The 15474-nt window shown below is 39.2% G+C and overlaps 1 protein-coding gene across 3 annotated transcripts in view; it reads right to left on the bottom strand.

The window, feature by feature from the left end:
- Positions 1-15474, bottom strand: part of LOC115224298 (carbohydrate-responsive element-binding protein) — a 229571-nt gene that overhangs the window by 5202 nt on the left and 208895 nt on the right. For 2 of the 3 annotated variants that reach the window (XM_029795128.2, XM_029795129.2), the window contains 7 exons: positions 14695-14792; positions 13750-13863; positions 10579-10666; positions 5934-6033; positions 3493-3610; positions 2884-3013; positions 901-1359 (listed from right to left, as the gene is read on the bottom strand). In XM_029795128.2, coding sequence (XP_029650988.1) covers positions 1238-1359; positions 2884-3013; positions 3493-3610; positions 5934-6033; positions 10579-10666; positions 13750-13863; positions 14695-14792 — 770 coding nt within the window. In that variant the 3' untranslated portion in view covers positions 901-1237. Of the gene's footprint in view, positions 1-900; positions 1360-2883; positions 3014-3492; positions 3611-5933; positions 6034-10578; positions 10667-13749; positions 13864-14694; positions 14793-15474 lie in introns of those variants that run through there. The other variant, XM_036513489.1, reaches the window with a different exon arrangement.

Genomic DNA, 15474 nt, shown 5'->3' with positions numbered 1-15474 from the left:
GTGCGATTATTGTTGTTGTTGTTGCTGTTGTTGTTATTGAACCCTAGGTCAACCTTGACCTGGCAGGCCTACGTGATCAAAGACGTTCCCCGCTGTAACAACTCTGCACGCAGGAACGCGTTTACCTAAACATTACAAGACAACAGGGAGTGATTTGAAGGAGACTTGGCTGCTATTTCTAACAGGGTCGAGCAAGAGACGCTTTGCGTCTCTTGCGATGCAGTCTGGTCTGATACGTTGTGCTGCGATGCAATGCGATGCAATGCGACACGAGATCGCAATGTGATACAATGTGATGTGATGGAGGACGCATGTTTGCTTGCCAGGCTTGGAGTGAGTGGGGAGCAGGGTGGCGCGAGGAGGAGGAGTGGAGGGCAAGGAGGGAGACGATCAGTTATATTTAGGTGGCACCCGTGAAGGACTGGCTTTGTCAACAACAGTGTCACACTTAAGGTTTCATTTTCACTTCAGTTCGCATTAGATCCACACTCGAGACAGCCCTATACAAAGTCACACACAGAGTTAATTGATAATTAAAAATTTTCGTTTGGGAAACAAAAAAAAAAAAAAGCAAAACAAAAAAAATGGACAAAAAATGGGTAATTAATTAATATCCACAAATATTTATGACGAAGACAACAAAGAATGCAGACCTGGTGGGTCTCTTCCAGTCCATTTCTCCACTGTCCACTTACCTGACCAATCTTCAACACAAAGTGGAAAAGAGAAAAAAAAAAAAAAAAGCAACAAAAAACAATTAAAAAAAAAGTTCTCCCCCCCCCTCCTCATCATTTTGGTTCATCCTCAGAACAGCAGCATGGAAAAACAGCAGCAGCAGCAGCAGTTTAGTAGTAATTATTGCAGTTGTAGTAGTAGTATTAGTAGGGTTTATTATTATTATTTTTTTTTGTAGTCGTAGCAGCAGCAGCAGTAGTAGTGATGGCAATGTTGGTGGTGGTGGTGGTGGCGGTGACAAGGGAGACTCCCCCACAAATGCAGCTGCAACAACAGTGGTGCAACAGCACATATCGCATGTATCTGTAGTGAATGAATGTAGTAGTAGTAGTAGTAGTGGTTGTGGTGGTGGTGGTAGTAGTAACAAATGATAGTAGTGATGATGGTGGCTGTACTCGTTGTTGTTGTTGCTGCTGCAGTGGTCGTTATGTCGTCGAGTACTCTGAGTTTTACTGTGGCGTTGTTCCTTTATTATAACAAAGGTCGGGTTCACCTGGCTCCCTCATCGCCCGTGAGACGCTGAGGACTGCAGACCAACTGCCGCAGCCGCTTGTTCCGGCAATCGCTCCGGTTCGCTGAGAATACTTGTGGATGTGCTCACTTGACGTAACGCATTTGAGACCACTGCAGAAAGAGAGAGAGAGAGAAAGAAAGAGGAACAAACAATCAAACAAGACCTTATAGAATAAGCACCAGAAAACACATTAAATAATAATAATAATAATAATGAAATTATTGTATACAGTGCTCAGGTGCACCACAACTTGTCAGAAAGTGCATATAAAGTCTGGAAAGCGAACAATGTATGAGTCAGATACATGCTTGTGTGTGTATGGAGGGGAGAAAATCAGGTGTAGTGTTGACGAATGTCAGAAAGCATGGAAGTTTTGAAGGATGCAGTGCTCTGACAACTAACAACTGATGCCGGCAGTTTGTTCCATACACACACATTAATGTTTGTTCTTATCTATACATATAAAGCTGAAGTTGTCTGTGTCTGTGTGTGGCAGGTTTGGTAGCCTTCAACTAACACTATCTCCTCCGACACCCTGCAGTGCAAGTTGACCAAAATTGAGAGTATGATAGAAGAAGGCTTGCTCTTCCTTCCGTAGAAGAAAAAATTCAAATCGGACCATGTTAACACCTTAAGGCCAAAAATTATTTACATCAAAAAGGTGATTTTTTTCTATGAAAATCCCTATTTTTTTTTTCGGTTTTTTGACTGCTGTGTTGCCATTTTTTGGTGTATTTCAATCAGAAAAATGTTCACTCAAAGGGAATAACAAGCTACATACTCCAAAATTTTTACTTTTCAAAAAGAGATTGAAACTATGTCAAAACTTTGTAAACGCAACATCAAAGTCTGCTGTTTTAAGTGCAACTAAAAAACAAACCCGAGCAACGCTGGGCTATAGTGCTAGTACTATGATAAAAATAATTTCACTTTAACTTGAAGGATTAGTCAGTACATTCAGTAAAGTACAAATTTATTATTCTTAAACAAGAATAGTATTTTCAGTGACTCTGGATTGTCAGCCCGTTAAGTCATCATTGATTGATGGACGGCTTAACAAATTGATACTTTGGAGTCGCTGTCAATATCATTCTTGTTAAAGAATAATGTGTGTGTGTGTCTGTACAGTTTGACTAAAATTTCTCAAGGTGGTGCCCCAGCATGGCCAGTCTCATAACTGAAACACGTAAATCTTCATATATAAAACTGAAGTTGTGTGTGTGTCTGTCTACTCCGATTTAGATTCCTAACTACTCCCACATTTTGCGGTGCAGTTTAACCAAAAGCGGGTATCTTATAGTCGTGATTCATATCGAGCCCTTCTGGGTATTAGCGCGCGTCTACGATGAGTCTACGATTTAAAAAAAAATTTGCCATCATTTTTCCACATTTTTCGCTCGGTTTATATAAGGGAAGTAACTCTCTAAAAATGCTTATATAGTTATTTCCCTTACAAACCCGAGCAACGCCGGGCAATACTGCTAGTATATATATATATACATAAATACACACTCGTACATATATAAAAAATGTTGAAAAGGTAATGTCAAAGATATTGTAAAGACAAGAAAAAGATGGTGAAATGGTCCTGCAAGTGGATAAGAATAATATAAGGAATGTAAGTAAGTACTCACTTGGTCTGAGAGCAGCAAGGGAACAGTATTGGTCAAACCAGCTCATTACTGTACGACACATCTCGTCCATACTGGCTGTCGATACAATGTTGTTGTATGTGTTGAACAGAGGCCGAGTGATGATACTGAACTGTTTAGAGGGAGTTAAGGAACTTGGATGGTAGAGCTGTGTGTGTGTGTGTGTATATATATATATATATATATATATATATAAAACAGAAAAGAGGAATTTTGATTGTCCCCACGTGGTGGGTTGTAAATGTATATACGAAATTAAAAAAGGAAAATATGCACACTTACATGGTTTTAATATAATTTTTAATATATCGACCGGTTTCGCTATCACTATTCATGATATTATGTTTAATTTATTTGAATATATATTTTTTCTTAAGAAGAAATTTGGTCCATGTTGTGTGTGATGAAATTCACTCATCACACACAACATGGACCAAATTTCTTCTTAAGAAAAAATATATATTCAAATAAATTTAACATACAAAGAAAAGGAGTACAAAGGAAAGGAGTACAAAGGAAGGAGTACAAAGGAAGGAGAGCAGAGAAAGAAATTTTAAATATAAAGAAAGTTAACCGAGACGAAAAGGATACAATCCAAAACTTCCAATTCTGATTGGTTCGTAATCGGACATATTCATCATACATTTCATTGATCTGGTCAGCCCTCGTTACTGGAGCCCCAGTAGCTGGTAGCTGTGACTGACAGTAACTGAAATAGAAAGGGAAGAAGAATAAATTATAGGGTGTGAAGTTGGAGTATGTAAAGGAAAGTGGGTAGCGAAGAGAGAGGAAGGAAGAGAGAGAGAGAAAGAGAGAGATAAGCAGCATTGGAGATGATAGGAGGCTAAAACTGGGTTAACTTTGCCTGAACAACAGAAATGGGAGTGCATGTGCATGTGTGCAGATGCATGCTGATACCAAATGCATCTCATCATCATGGCCTGAGAAGAATCGGTTCTTCTTTATGATGTCATTTTAGTCAGTACAGCCTTATCTTATGTTTCCATCTTTGGCATTGCTCCCATCTAAGATTGGATGCCCTTCCTCACACCAACCAGTTTACTGTGCGTATTGGGTGTACTTTTAATGTAGAACCAGCACAAGTGAAACCACCATATATTCAACACTAGCTTAAAAGCCGCCTGATAGGGTGGCTTTTAATCCTTTAGTGTTCGCATTATTCTGCCAAAATTAATGCTTTTTTATCCACATTGTTTTGAACTAATCTTGCATCATCTTGTAGCTATGAGATTTTGATGAGGTAGCTGTTAATTTTTAAAACGATATTGTAGGGTTGGTGTGAGAGACCAGATCTGGCCAGTTTGACCATAAAACAGGCAGAATACTTTTGGCCAGATATGGCCGGTTTAAATGCTAAAGGGTTAATCTAGCTCGTGTGGAGGGCTCTTCATTGGGCTTTGGGCCCAACAATGACACTTCATGCATTAAGCACATATCAAATTTTATTAAACTTGACCAATGTTTTTCAAGCTATGAACAATCTTCATCAAAACAATGATATAATTCGTCGACTTGGAACTTGTTGCAAAGCTGCATGATAAACAACATATTTTGTCTTCCCATTCGGGGGACAGCACGATTTTTTTCTTGTCTAACCTCTTTCTTTCTTTCTCTCTCTCTCTTTCTGTTGATTGTTTTCAACTATCACCATCACCAGTACCACCACCATTGCCACCACAACTGCCATACACACACCACTCAGACTTTTCACGCCACCATTTCTTTATTACCCACAAGGGGCTAAACATAGAGGGGACAAACAAAGACAGACATAGGTATTAAGTCGATTACATCGACCCCAGTGCATAACTGGTACTTAATTTATCGACCCCGAAAGGATGAAAGGCAAAGGCGACCTCGGTGGAATTTGAACTCACAACGTAACGGCAGACGAAATACTGCTAAGCATTTCGCCCGGCGTGCTAATGTTTCTGCCAGCTCGCCACCTTAACACCATCAATACCTTTGACTTCACCGCCTTCCCCTCCACCACCATCTCCACTGTCTTTCACATCGCTTACTATCACCGTTGTCCCTGACTGCTTTAGCTACCACCACCACCATCATCACCTCTGCCTCTATCACAACTACAGCTCATACTATTACTATCACAACCGTCAATCTACTACCGTCTCTATGCCTACTATTACTCTCACCCCAACATGAGCAATAGTAGGAGTGTCAATGAATGGTGAGAGAGACGGTCAAAGTGTGACACACTTTCACGGAGAAATTAGTTTTCGTCTTTATTATATTAGAGGAATAAAGGGCCTTCACAACCTGACATTAGGTTCTTATACTGTGGCATCAGCACTAAAGAGGTTGCCATGTCCAAAACAAGACTAAAGGACACCCTCGGTCATGCATAATCACTTCCCATTCACCAATCACTTTACAGAATGTACTGGCACCATTTTAGGATAACAAGAATCATATAACATATTCACCTAGGTTTAGCTCAATCATGAAGTAGTGAGTTCAATTCCTGGAACAGATTGTGTGTTGTTTTCTTGAGCAAGACACTTTATTTCATGTTGCTCCAGCTCACTCGGCTGTAGAAATGAGTTGTGAGATCACTGGTGCCAAGCTGTATCAGCCTTTGCCTTTCCCATGGATAACATCAGTGGCATGGAAAGGGGAGACAGGTAGGCATGGGCAACTGCTGGTCTTCTATAAACAACCTTGCCCAGACTTGTGCCTTAGAGGTAACTTTCTAGGTGCAATCCCAGGGTCATTCATTACCAAAGGGGTTTCTTTACTCTTTAAATGTCTATATATGCATGTATGTATACCCCTCCCCCCACATCTCACTTCACTACTGGTGCTGACTTGTTTACATTCCCATAACTTAGCAGTTTGGCAACAGAGATTGGTAAAATGCATACTGGACTTAAAAATACAAGTACTGGAGTTGATCGGTTGGACTAAAAAGTCTTCAAGGTGCTGCCCCCGGCATGGTTGCAATCCAGGGACTGAAACAAATGAAAGATGAAACAAAGAGTCTTCCTTACCTTATGTCCGAATTTAAACTGTCAATTTCTAATTTTAACACTTCAGATTCATTTTGCATTTTCACTCTTTCAGATTTCATTTTTTTGCAGAATTCAGCAGCTGCAACAAGGGAGAAGAGAAAAGAAAATTGTTTGTCAAAACATTGTCGGAAACAGAATAAATCAACAGCAATATCATTGTTTTAACGTCTACTTTTCCATGCTTGCATGGGTCAGATGAGACAATGTTTTCTACAGCTCAATTCCCTTCCTGACATCAACCCAGTTTTCCCGGTCTATTGAACATCAAACAGCCCAGATATGCTTATGTGGAGAACTGGAAACAAACAACACTGTCTGAACGAGTCTCTTGTTTACGAAAATTGCAAAACCTGTCAAGCTATCATCCTCATCATTTAATGACCATTTTCCATGATGGCATGGGTTGGATGGTTTTACTGAAATCTGGTAAGCTGGAGAGCTGCACCAGGTCCCAATCTGATTTGGTATGGTTTCAACAGTTGGATGCCCTTCCTAACACCAACCACTCAAAGAGTGTAATGGGTGTATTTTACGTGCCACCAGCATAGGTGCCAGTTGTGAAACACTGGCATTAGCCATGGCTACGATCTCCCTTGACTTGACAGGTCTTCTCAAACACAGTATATTCTTTTCTACTCTAGGCACAAGGCCTGAAATTTTTGAGGAGGGGGCCAGTCAATTAGATCAACTCCAGTATGCAACTGGTACTTAATTTATCAACCCTGAAAGGCAAAGTCTACCTCAGTGGAATTTGAACTCAGAACGTAAAGACAGACGAAATGCCTATTTCTTTACTTCCCACAAGGGGCCAAACACAGAGAGAACAAACAAGAACAGACAAATGGATTAAGTCGATTATATCGACCCCAGTGCATAACTGGTACTTAATTTATTGACCCCGAAAGGATGAAAGGCAAAGTCGACCTCGGTGGAATTTGAACTCAGAACGTAACGGCAGACAAAATACTGCTAAGCATTTCGCCTGGCGTGCTAACATTTCTGCCACCTTGCCGCCTATCAGTATATTGCCAAAGATCTTGGTCATTTGTCACTGCCTCCACGAAACCCAGTGTTTGAAGGGTGTTTTTTTTATGTGCCACCAGCATGGGTGCCAGATATGCAACTGACATCGGCCATGAGAAACCAGACATGCTTTTGCAGTGGACTGCATGCAAACAGCGCTATCAGTATGAACAGACAATCAGTGCACTTGTGACAAGACAAGGGGAAATACAAGCTCACTCACATGTATGTACATACATATACACATACAATAGGCTTCTTCTGTAGACATGGTTGTGTACTGAGAACTTTGCTTCCCAACCACATGGTTCTGGGTTCAATCCTAGAGTGTGGCATCTTGAGTAAGTGTCCTCTGCTATAGCCTCAAGCCCACAAAAGTCTTGGTAGTGAATTTGGTAGACAGAAACTGAAAGGTATGTGTATATTGGGTCATCCCATAAATAAGTTTTTTTTTATGCTTCTTTTATTTTTCAAAATTAAGATGAACAAAGTTCTTTTTCAATCTAAAATTTACTCTCCTTCATTTTCTACAATGCTCTTCCATCTATCTGGTAGACTTGCAAGGCCCCTCTCCCAAAATTCACTTGTCCATGACAAAAAATACTCCTCCAGTACTCTTCTGACCTCATCTACAGAATTCATATTTTTTCTGTCTAAATGATTTTGAAGACAGCGGAATAAGGTATAGTCTATCTAGGATTATGTTATCCAGTGTGTCAGATACGTGGTTTGTTATGTAGTTCAACTGAGCTGACCAGTTAGTTCTGATGGCATAAATCAACAATTCAACCCTTTTTGTAACCCTATTTGTCCATGTGCTTCAATTCATTATGAAAATAAGAATTTGGAAGGATTTTAGCGTTTGGAACATAATCTAAGAAAATATACTTATGTCACAATGGAAGATTTTAATTTAACCCTTTAGTGTTCAGATTATTCTTTCAAACATAATGCCTATTGATTCACATTGATTTGAATTAATCATGCATTATCTCATATCTTCAAGATCTTGATGGTGTAATTACCTAATGTAGAATAACACTGTAGGGTAGGTGTGAGGGCCTGGATCTGGTCAGTATGAACAAAAACAGATTAATTTTTTTGGCTGGATATGGCCGGTTTAAATACTAAAGGGTTAGACATGAATAATTTAAACCGAGAGGTACTTGTGGGTTGGTATCAAAACAGCCCCAGGAATACTGACAGTTTACTTACAGGTTCAGCATTCACTCCATATAGGTATAAAATGTACAGAATGTACAGGGTGATGGTTGGAGTTCAACAACAACAGCTGAACCAATATGTTCAGGTATGAAACTTGCAAGCTGCATGGCAATGGTAACCATTGCTGATATCACAAAAGAATGAATGAATAAGAAGCACCCAGTTCATGCTGTAAAGTGGTGGGTGTCAGGAAGGGCATCCAGCTGCAGCAACCAAGCCAAAGCAGATAATGGAACATGATACTGTTCCTGAACCCATTGGATCTCGTCAAAACATCTAACCGATGCCAGCATGGAAAATGGATCTTAAATGATGATGATGATGATGATGATAACACTCGGTAACAAAATTTTAACTTTTTTTTGTCCTTGGCCAGTAAGTGCTATTTCCTATTTGCTTCTATCTAGAATTCAAAGGAAATCACGACTGTTTTATTTATATTTTATTTTATCTAGTTTCATCTCACGAGCTGTGGCCATGCTGGGGCACTGCCATTCGGTGTTGCTGCATGATTTTTACTTCACGAATGCTTTTTAGCAATTGCCATTTGGTGCATGAGAGAGTTCGATGCAGCTGCTCTCATCTGCACCTCCTGCCGTGAAGTTGGTTCATCTGGGACACCTGACAGGAAGAGATCCAGTTTTATTTGCTTTTCCGACCCAGACATCAATGTTTTGAAACTGACCATTAGATTTCAGACAGATTCAGCCCTGAGTTGCTGAAGAAGAAATATTGTCACAGCAAATATTCGGCTCAATACCAGAGATTTGCTTGACCGTCGTTTGACCATGACCACTTGAGCATGTCCCTAAGAGACTGACAATATGTGCATCTCTGATGATGAACAGCAGTGGTGGGGGCAGCATCATAGTCATGTGTTGAAGGGGATTCTTTGGGATTTGAATAAATGTAACAAAAGCAAAGTTTGAAGGAATTATTGGCCAGTTTTCATATTTTCTAGGATAAAGCAAATAGGAAATAACAGTTGCTACCCAAGAACAGAAATCATGTTACAGTGTAATCTGTCCTGCTAAGGACTTTAACCCTTTAGTGTTCAGATTACTCTGTTAAATGCAATATTTTTTTACTCAAATTGTTTTTAATTAATCCTGCATTATCTTATAGCTTTTGAGGTTTCAATGATGTGATTATTTATTTTTAGAATGTCAATGTAGGTTAGGTGTAAGAGGCCAGATATCGCCAGTTTGAATATAAAACATGTAGAATATTTGGGCCGGATATGGCCGGTTTAAATACTAAAGGGTTAAAAAATGTGGTGTCCATTTTAAAGGTACTAAGTGTTCTGGCATGAACCTTTTAGACGATATAAATGCGTGATTTAATAATTGGGTGATGCAATACTCATGGTGAAGTACAAGGTCACAGCCGTAAGAGACGAAAGTCAGGTAGGTTTGTCTAAATAACTACATAATGGCTTTAATACTGTTGTGGTGAAATCCTGACACCCCTGTAGGATAGCAAGTCAACTGTCCTAAACTGTATAAAATCACATGTGCACTGTGAGTGAAGGACAGTGAGGTGTGTGCAGGCGCTTTGTGAAGACAGTCGTAGAAGTCATTGAGAAGAGATATTGTTTGTTCCGTGTCATTTGATCTTTTTTTGTTTGTTCCATGTCTTAGATTCTTTTTATTACTGCCAAACCATTTAAAAGTCAGTCTTATTATGTCAATTCTTAGAAGTTTAACTTTATGAAAAAATGAAAGGTCTACTTTTCCCTGTTTGCATGGGCCAGACATATATTTATATATTAAATGTGCATGTAAGGGTTCTTTGAGACATAGAATATATTTCTAGAGCTCCCCAAGAATGATAAAGCCAGGAAATGCTAGACTAAACCATTGACCAAAAGAAAAACAAAAAATGTCAAGTCTTCCCAATGATAAAGCAAGAGAGAAGCTGATATTTATTGATTTCAATGAATATCAAAATAAGCTGAATCAATTGAGTTGCTAAAAGCCACTTATGTCATAGACCAGTGGTTTTCAACCAGGGTTCCGCAGAACCTTAGGGTTCTGCCAGTACAGTCCAGGGGTTCCACAAGAAGTTACAAAACTGCTAAAATCAGCAGTAATTTTTAATTCTCCTGTGCAGATATGTGTGCATAAGACTATTAAATTATTGCACAGGGGTTCCTCGAGCCAGTGGAATGTTTCCTTGGGGTTCCGCTCCAGCAAAAAGTTTGAAAAGCACTGTCATAGACAAAAAGAGAAAAACCACACGGAATGCTCTGGGGTGGTCCTCATCTCAAGTCATGGCAGAGAAGCAAACGGGTTTGGTATTGATGCTGCTGCGTAAAGAAGAAGTTAATAAAGCAAGGTGTAGCTACGGTAAATTATAGCATCAGAACCTTCCTTACCTTTCTGTAACAGTGTAGCTTTACTAACTTTGCCGGTAGGGGTCTGCTTCAGTGAAGGAATCAAGCTGTGAAGCACGTCAAAGCCACTCTGTTGAATGATGAAAGCAAATGATAATGAAGATCGACTGTTCATCCTCAGAACGATGATAATGACAATGATCAATAATAAACTACAACAATGCAATGAGAACAATAACAATTACAAACAGATCGATAAAATAAATATATAGATCAATGCTAGATATATATATATAACAGCAATGACATAAAGCACAGGTTTCAGGTTCAAATCTTGGTCACAACTATTGTATTGTACTCTTAACTAGCAAGTTCCTTTGCTATGTTGGTGGAAAATTTATAGAATAGATTGGCTTTTCACTCATCTGGAAATTTGGCTGACCAGGTAAAAAAAACAAAACAATAAAAAACAGAATGAGACATTTTGGGACTAGACTTGCATTATTTTTTCTTCTTGACATCCAACTTTACCTTCTTTATTTCCAAGCAATTATTTGTTGTAATTACAAGGTTTTGCGGTAGCTTGTCTTTCCAAGGTCGACAAAATACAATACCAGTTGAATGCTGGGGTACATTTAATCTACTGATAACGATGTCTGTCAGGCTTCTTCAAGCAAGCAAGAAACCAATGCCTGATTTCCATGCTGGAATGGGTTGGGTGAGTAGTCTGACAGGGAACCAGCAAGCTGCAGGGTTGTGTGGAGACTCAATGTCACCTTTGATACGGTTTCTATAACTGGATGCCCTCCCTAATGCTAACCACTTTACAGAGTGTACTGGGTGCTTTTTTAAGTGCCACTGGCTCTAATGAGGTTGCCATGTAACTTCAAAGACAGAAAAGAACAGAGGGAAAAGGAAAAGAAAAAAGCTCCCATTCCTAAGAAGTATTAGAGAGGGGAAGATGGAGGTGGGTGATTTTATACCAGGTGTTGAAAGACTAAAATATGATAGAAGAATAAACACAGGTGTCTCATTATAGAGGAGATATCTGGATTAAGGAGATAAGAGGAAGTTAGTGATCAAACTCTCAAGAAACAAGAAGGTGATCATAAGACGTGGACAGTGGATTATGAGAGGGGATGAAGGGGTGGATGCTTTCATAAGGGTGTGGAGATGATATAAACAGGTGGAGGTAGAGGCCGAAATCTCCTAAAAGTGTCCACTCAACACTACTTGAGCTTTTAAGGGTAGATGAAAGCATAAAACCCTATGAGTTGTAGTATTCCTGTGAGGAACAGAACTGGGGACTAATACCAGATTTGAAAGACAGGTACATGAGGCAAGGGCAAGTTCTAGTTAACAACAAAGAGAAGAAAATACATGTACAAAATCATAAATATTAGGTGATGGGGGTAGATCTAGCTTACTAGATCAGCTATAGTAATTTATTGGTAATTATGTTATTGATGGTAGGATAAAACCAATAACAAAAGGTTATAATTACAAATCCTGTTTCAGAACAACATTCGGAGTTACTTCCCTCGGATCCATGTTTATTGTTGTTAGCCTTTTGTTTAGCCCTTGGTTGGTCCTGATGAGATTTATGAGATACAGGGGTTGGACAAAATAATGGAAACACCTAGCATCATAATTTTAAAATATCTATAAAACTGTCAAAAGCTTGTTTATTGTAATGCCTTTTGGTTCATTATCAGTGTTGCTTAATATGTTTTGCTAAAATTGCTGTTTCTTTTCAGATATCATCAGAAAAAGGTAATTAAAATTCAATAAAATGACAGATCTATTGGACTTTCAAAGAGGTCAAATTGTTGGTGCTCGTATGGCAGGCACTAGCATAATGAAAACAGCCAAAATGTTTGGTGTATCAAGAAGTATTGTCTCAGAAGTAATGAGAGCTTTGAGAAAGAGGGAAAAACCTTGTTGAAACAAAACTCCGGAAGAAAAACCAAACTTTCAGATAGGGATCGTCGGACTCTTACGTGAATTGTTAGAAAGGATCACAAAAGTACAGCTCCCAAAATTACTGCAGAACTTAATGACCACCTTGGGAACCCAGTTTTCACAAAAACTGTTTGCTAGGAGCTGCACAAAGCCAGATTTCACGGGAGGGCAGCAATCAGAAAACCACTACTTTAAAAAACAAAGCGTTTAGGATGGAGTAAAAACCAACAGAATTGGTCCCTAGAGCAGTGGAAGAATGTTATTTTCTCCAACAAGTCATCCTTTACATTATTTCCAACCACTGGCTGAGTATACTTGTCGTGACAGCCAAAAGAAGCATTTGATCCAGACTGCCTTATTCCAACTATTAAACATGGAGGAGGATCTGTGATGATCTGGGGCCCTATATCTTGGAATTCCACTGGCCCAATGGTTTCCCTTCGTGACAGAATTATTAGTCAAAACTATTTAAGCATTCTATCTGATTAAATCCATCCTATGGTTGTGGAACTATTTCCGGAGTTGAACATCTTATCTGGCCACCACAGTCCCCAGATCTCAGTATTATTGAACATTTATGGTACATTTTAGAAAAACAAGTAAGGAGTCGATATCCTCCACCATCTTCACTACAAGAACTGGAGACTGCTTTAGCTGAAGAATGGACAAATATTCCTTTGGAAACAATTCAAATTTTGTATGAGCCCATACCTTATAGAATTCAAACTGTAACTACTGCCGAAGGTAAGGTGGTCCTACCCCATATTAAAATAAATTTGTTCAAAATTTTAAGGAGTTTCCATTATTTTGTCCAACCCCTGTATAAGATGCACTTTTTTCTTTAAAACAGTGTCTCAAAACAACCCCACCCCTGGTCCTATATGTGAATTTGAACCTCCCATAAGCTAAATTTGTCTCTGACACTCCCTACTAGAGGTTAATTTTATTCCAAATGATCTCTTCTACCAAGCTGCACTGCTAACTTTTTACATACAATAATATTTCTTGCTAAAGGCAAAAGTATTTTTGTAATTTTGTTGTAAAATAGTGCTGGACCACTTTAAATATTTCATGCTCTGATGCAGAAAAAGCATTTTTTTTATCTTATGTGCTGCAGGAACTGGAGTGTATCTAATATGCCTGAGCGTCTTTTATGCAGCATCTAACAAAATGCTTTCACAGGATTTGAACTTGAAACCAGTGAAGTAACCTTGAAGCAAGTGGGAGGAACAACAACAGTAGACATCGTACCTTTATATTACACCGTCGTTTCTGTTCAGCAGATATGTGTGAGACTCGTCTGTGTTCATTGGGATGCACCCGGTTCTGTTTTGGCTTCAAGCTTGACGCATTTGTTTGGGTGGACTTTAAAGGAGAGGAGAAAACAAAAGATATCAAGGAATCAGTTACTGATGTGAATTCTATACAAATTGACAAATATCAGGAAGTAATCCGCATCGCAGTAGTCTTTTTTTATCTGGCAACTTTTTACTGGTTTCAGGTCATTAGACAGCAGCCAAATGACACACCACCTTGAAGGGATTGACTGAACAAATCGACCATGGTGACTGCTTTTAAATCTAGTATTTATTCTATTCTTTTGGTCTTTTTTGCTGAATTGATAAGTTATAAGGATGTAAACAAACCATCACCAGTAGTTAAGCAATGGTGGAGACAAACAATGGAACCATACACACACAGACCAATGTGCCATTCATGGGCAAACTGCAGTCAAAATTTTGCCCATGATCCACACACATTTATTCTTTTCATTTTTATGGACAAAACGAAAATACCACTTATACCTCTCCTTACAAAAATTTGGAATGGTACATGCTCACAGAAAATTCTACAGACACACACACACACACACAATACAAATAGCACGTTGTGAAACTGTTAATCTCCTGTACCAGCAATTCAGGTGTCTTAAGACAATGACGACCAATAACTGAAGAGATGGAAAGAATATTCTACAGCAGTGGTTCCCAAACTTTTTAGAGTCGCAACCCACTATTTATCACACCAGTTTATGATGACCCACTTAACTCTACTGAACTATCTCGATAGACAGCAGTTAATCAAAGCTAATGCGTAATTTTATAACTTTTTGCGACCCACTAAGATTCCGTCCGCGACCCATCTGTGGGTCGCAACTCATAGTTTGGAAACCACTGTTCTACAGTAACAACTTACAAAAGACGATACATCCATGTCTTGTGACAACGGACTCCCTAAGCACAGGATTGGACTGTCTGCTTTAGGACTAATTTCACTTTGCAAGCCTTGGTTGCCTGTAATTATAAAAAAAAACAAAATAAAAAAAAAAAACAGCTTTAACCAATGAATGGTGTTTCAGCAGAACCTGACAATAAATACAAACCCCAAAGAATCCTTCTGAACACATGGCTATGGTACATTATTTACATTTGATGGATATTTGTCCTCATCTTGTTTGCTGTTCAGCTGATATACCTTTCAGCCTTCATCACTACACCACATGCCTTAACTACTACGCCATATGCCTGTGGGCATATGGTGTAGTGGTTACAAACTAAGGCATAGAGAAGAAACAGTTTCTTCAACCATCCGAAACAATTGCAACATTATCATCTTCATTTTTTTGTCTGATTACTATGGGAGACACCCTTCGGTCATGAATGACCATGGGATTGCACCTAGAAAGTTACCCTCCGAGGTACAAGTCCTGGCAAGGTTGTTTATGGAAGGCCAGCAGTCACCCATGCATACCAGCCTCCCCTCTCCACACCACTGATGTTATCCAAGGGAAAGGCAAAGGGGCTGATACAGATTGGCACCAGTGATGCCGCAACTCATTTCTGAGTGAACTGGAGCAACGGGGAAATAAAGTGTCTTGCTCAAGAACACAACACACAGCTCAGTCCGAGAATCGAACTCACATCCTCATGAGTGTAAGCTCGATGCTCTAACCACTGAGCCATGCACCTTCACTGA

Source organism: Octopus sinensis, linkage group LG25 (genome assembly GCF_006345805.1).
Source record: "Octopus sinensis linkage group LG25, ASM634580v1, whole genome shotgun sequence".
NCBI classification, from domain to species: Eukaryota; Metazoa; Mollusca; class Cephalopoda; order Octopoda; family Octopodidae; genus Octopus; species Octopus sinensis.
This window is presented reverse-complemented; position numbering and strand designations above follow the sequence as displayed.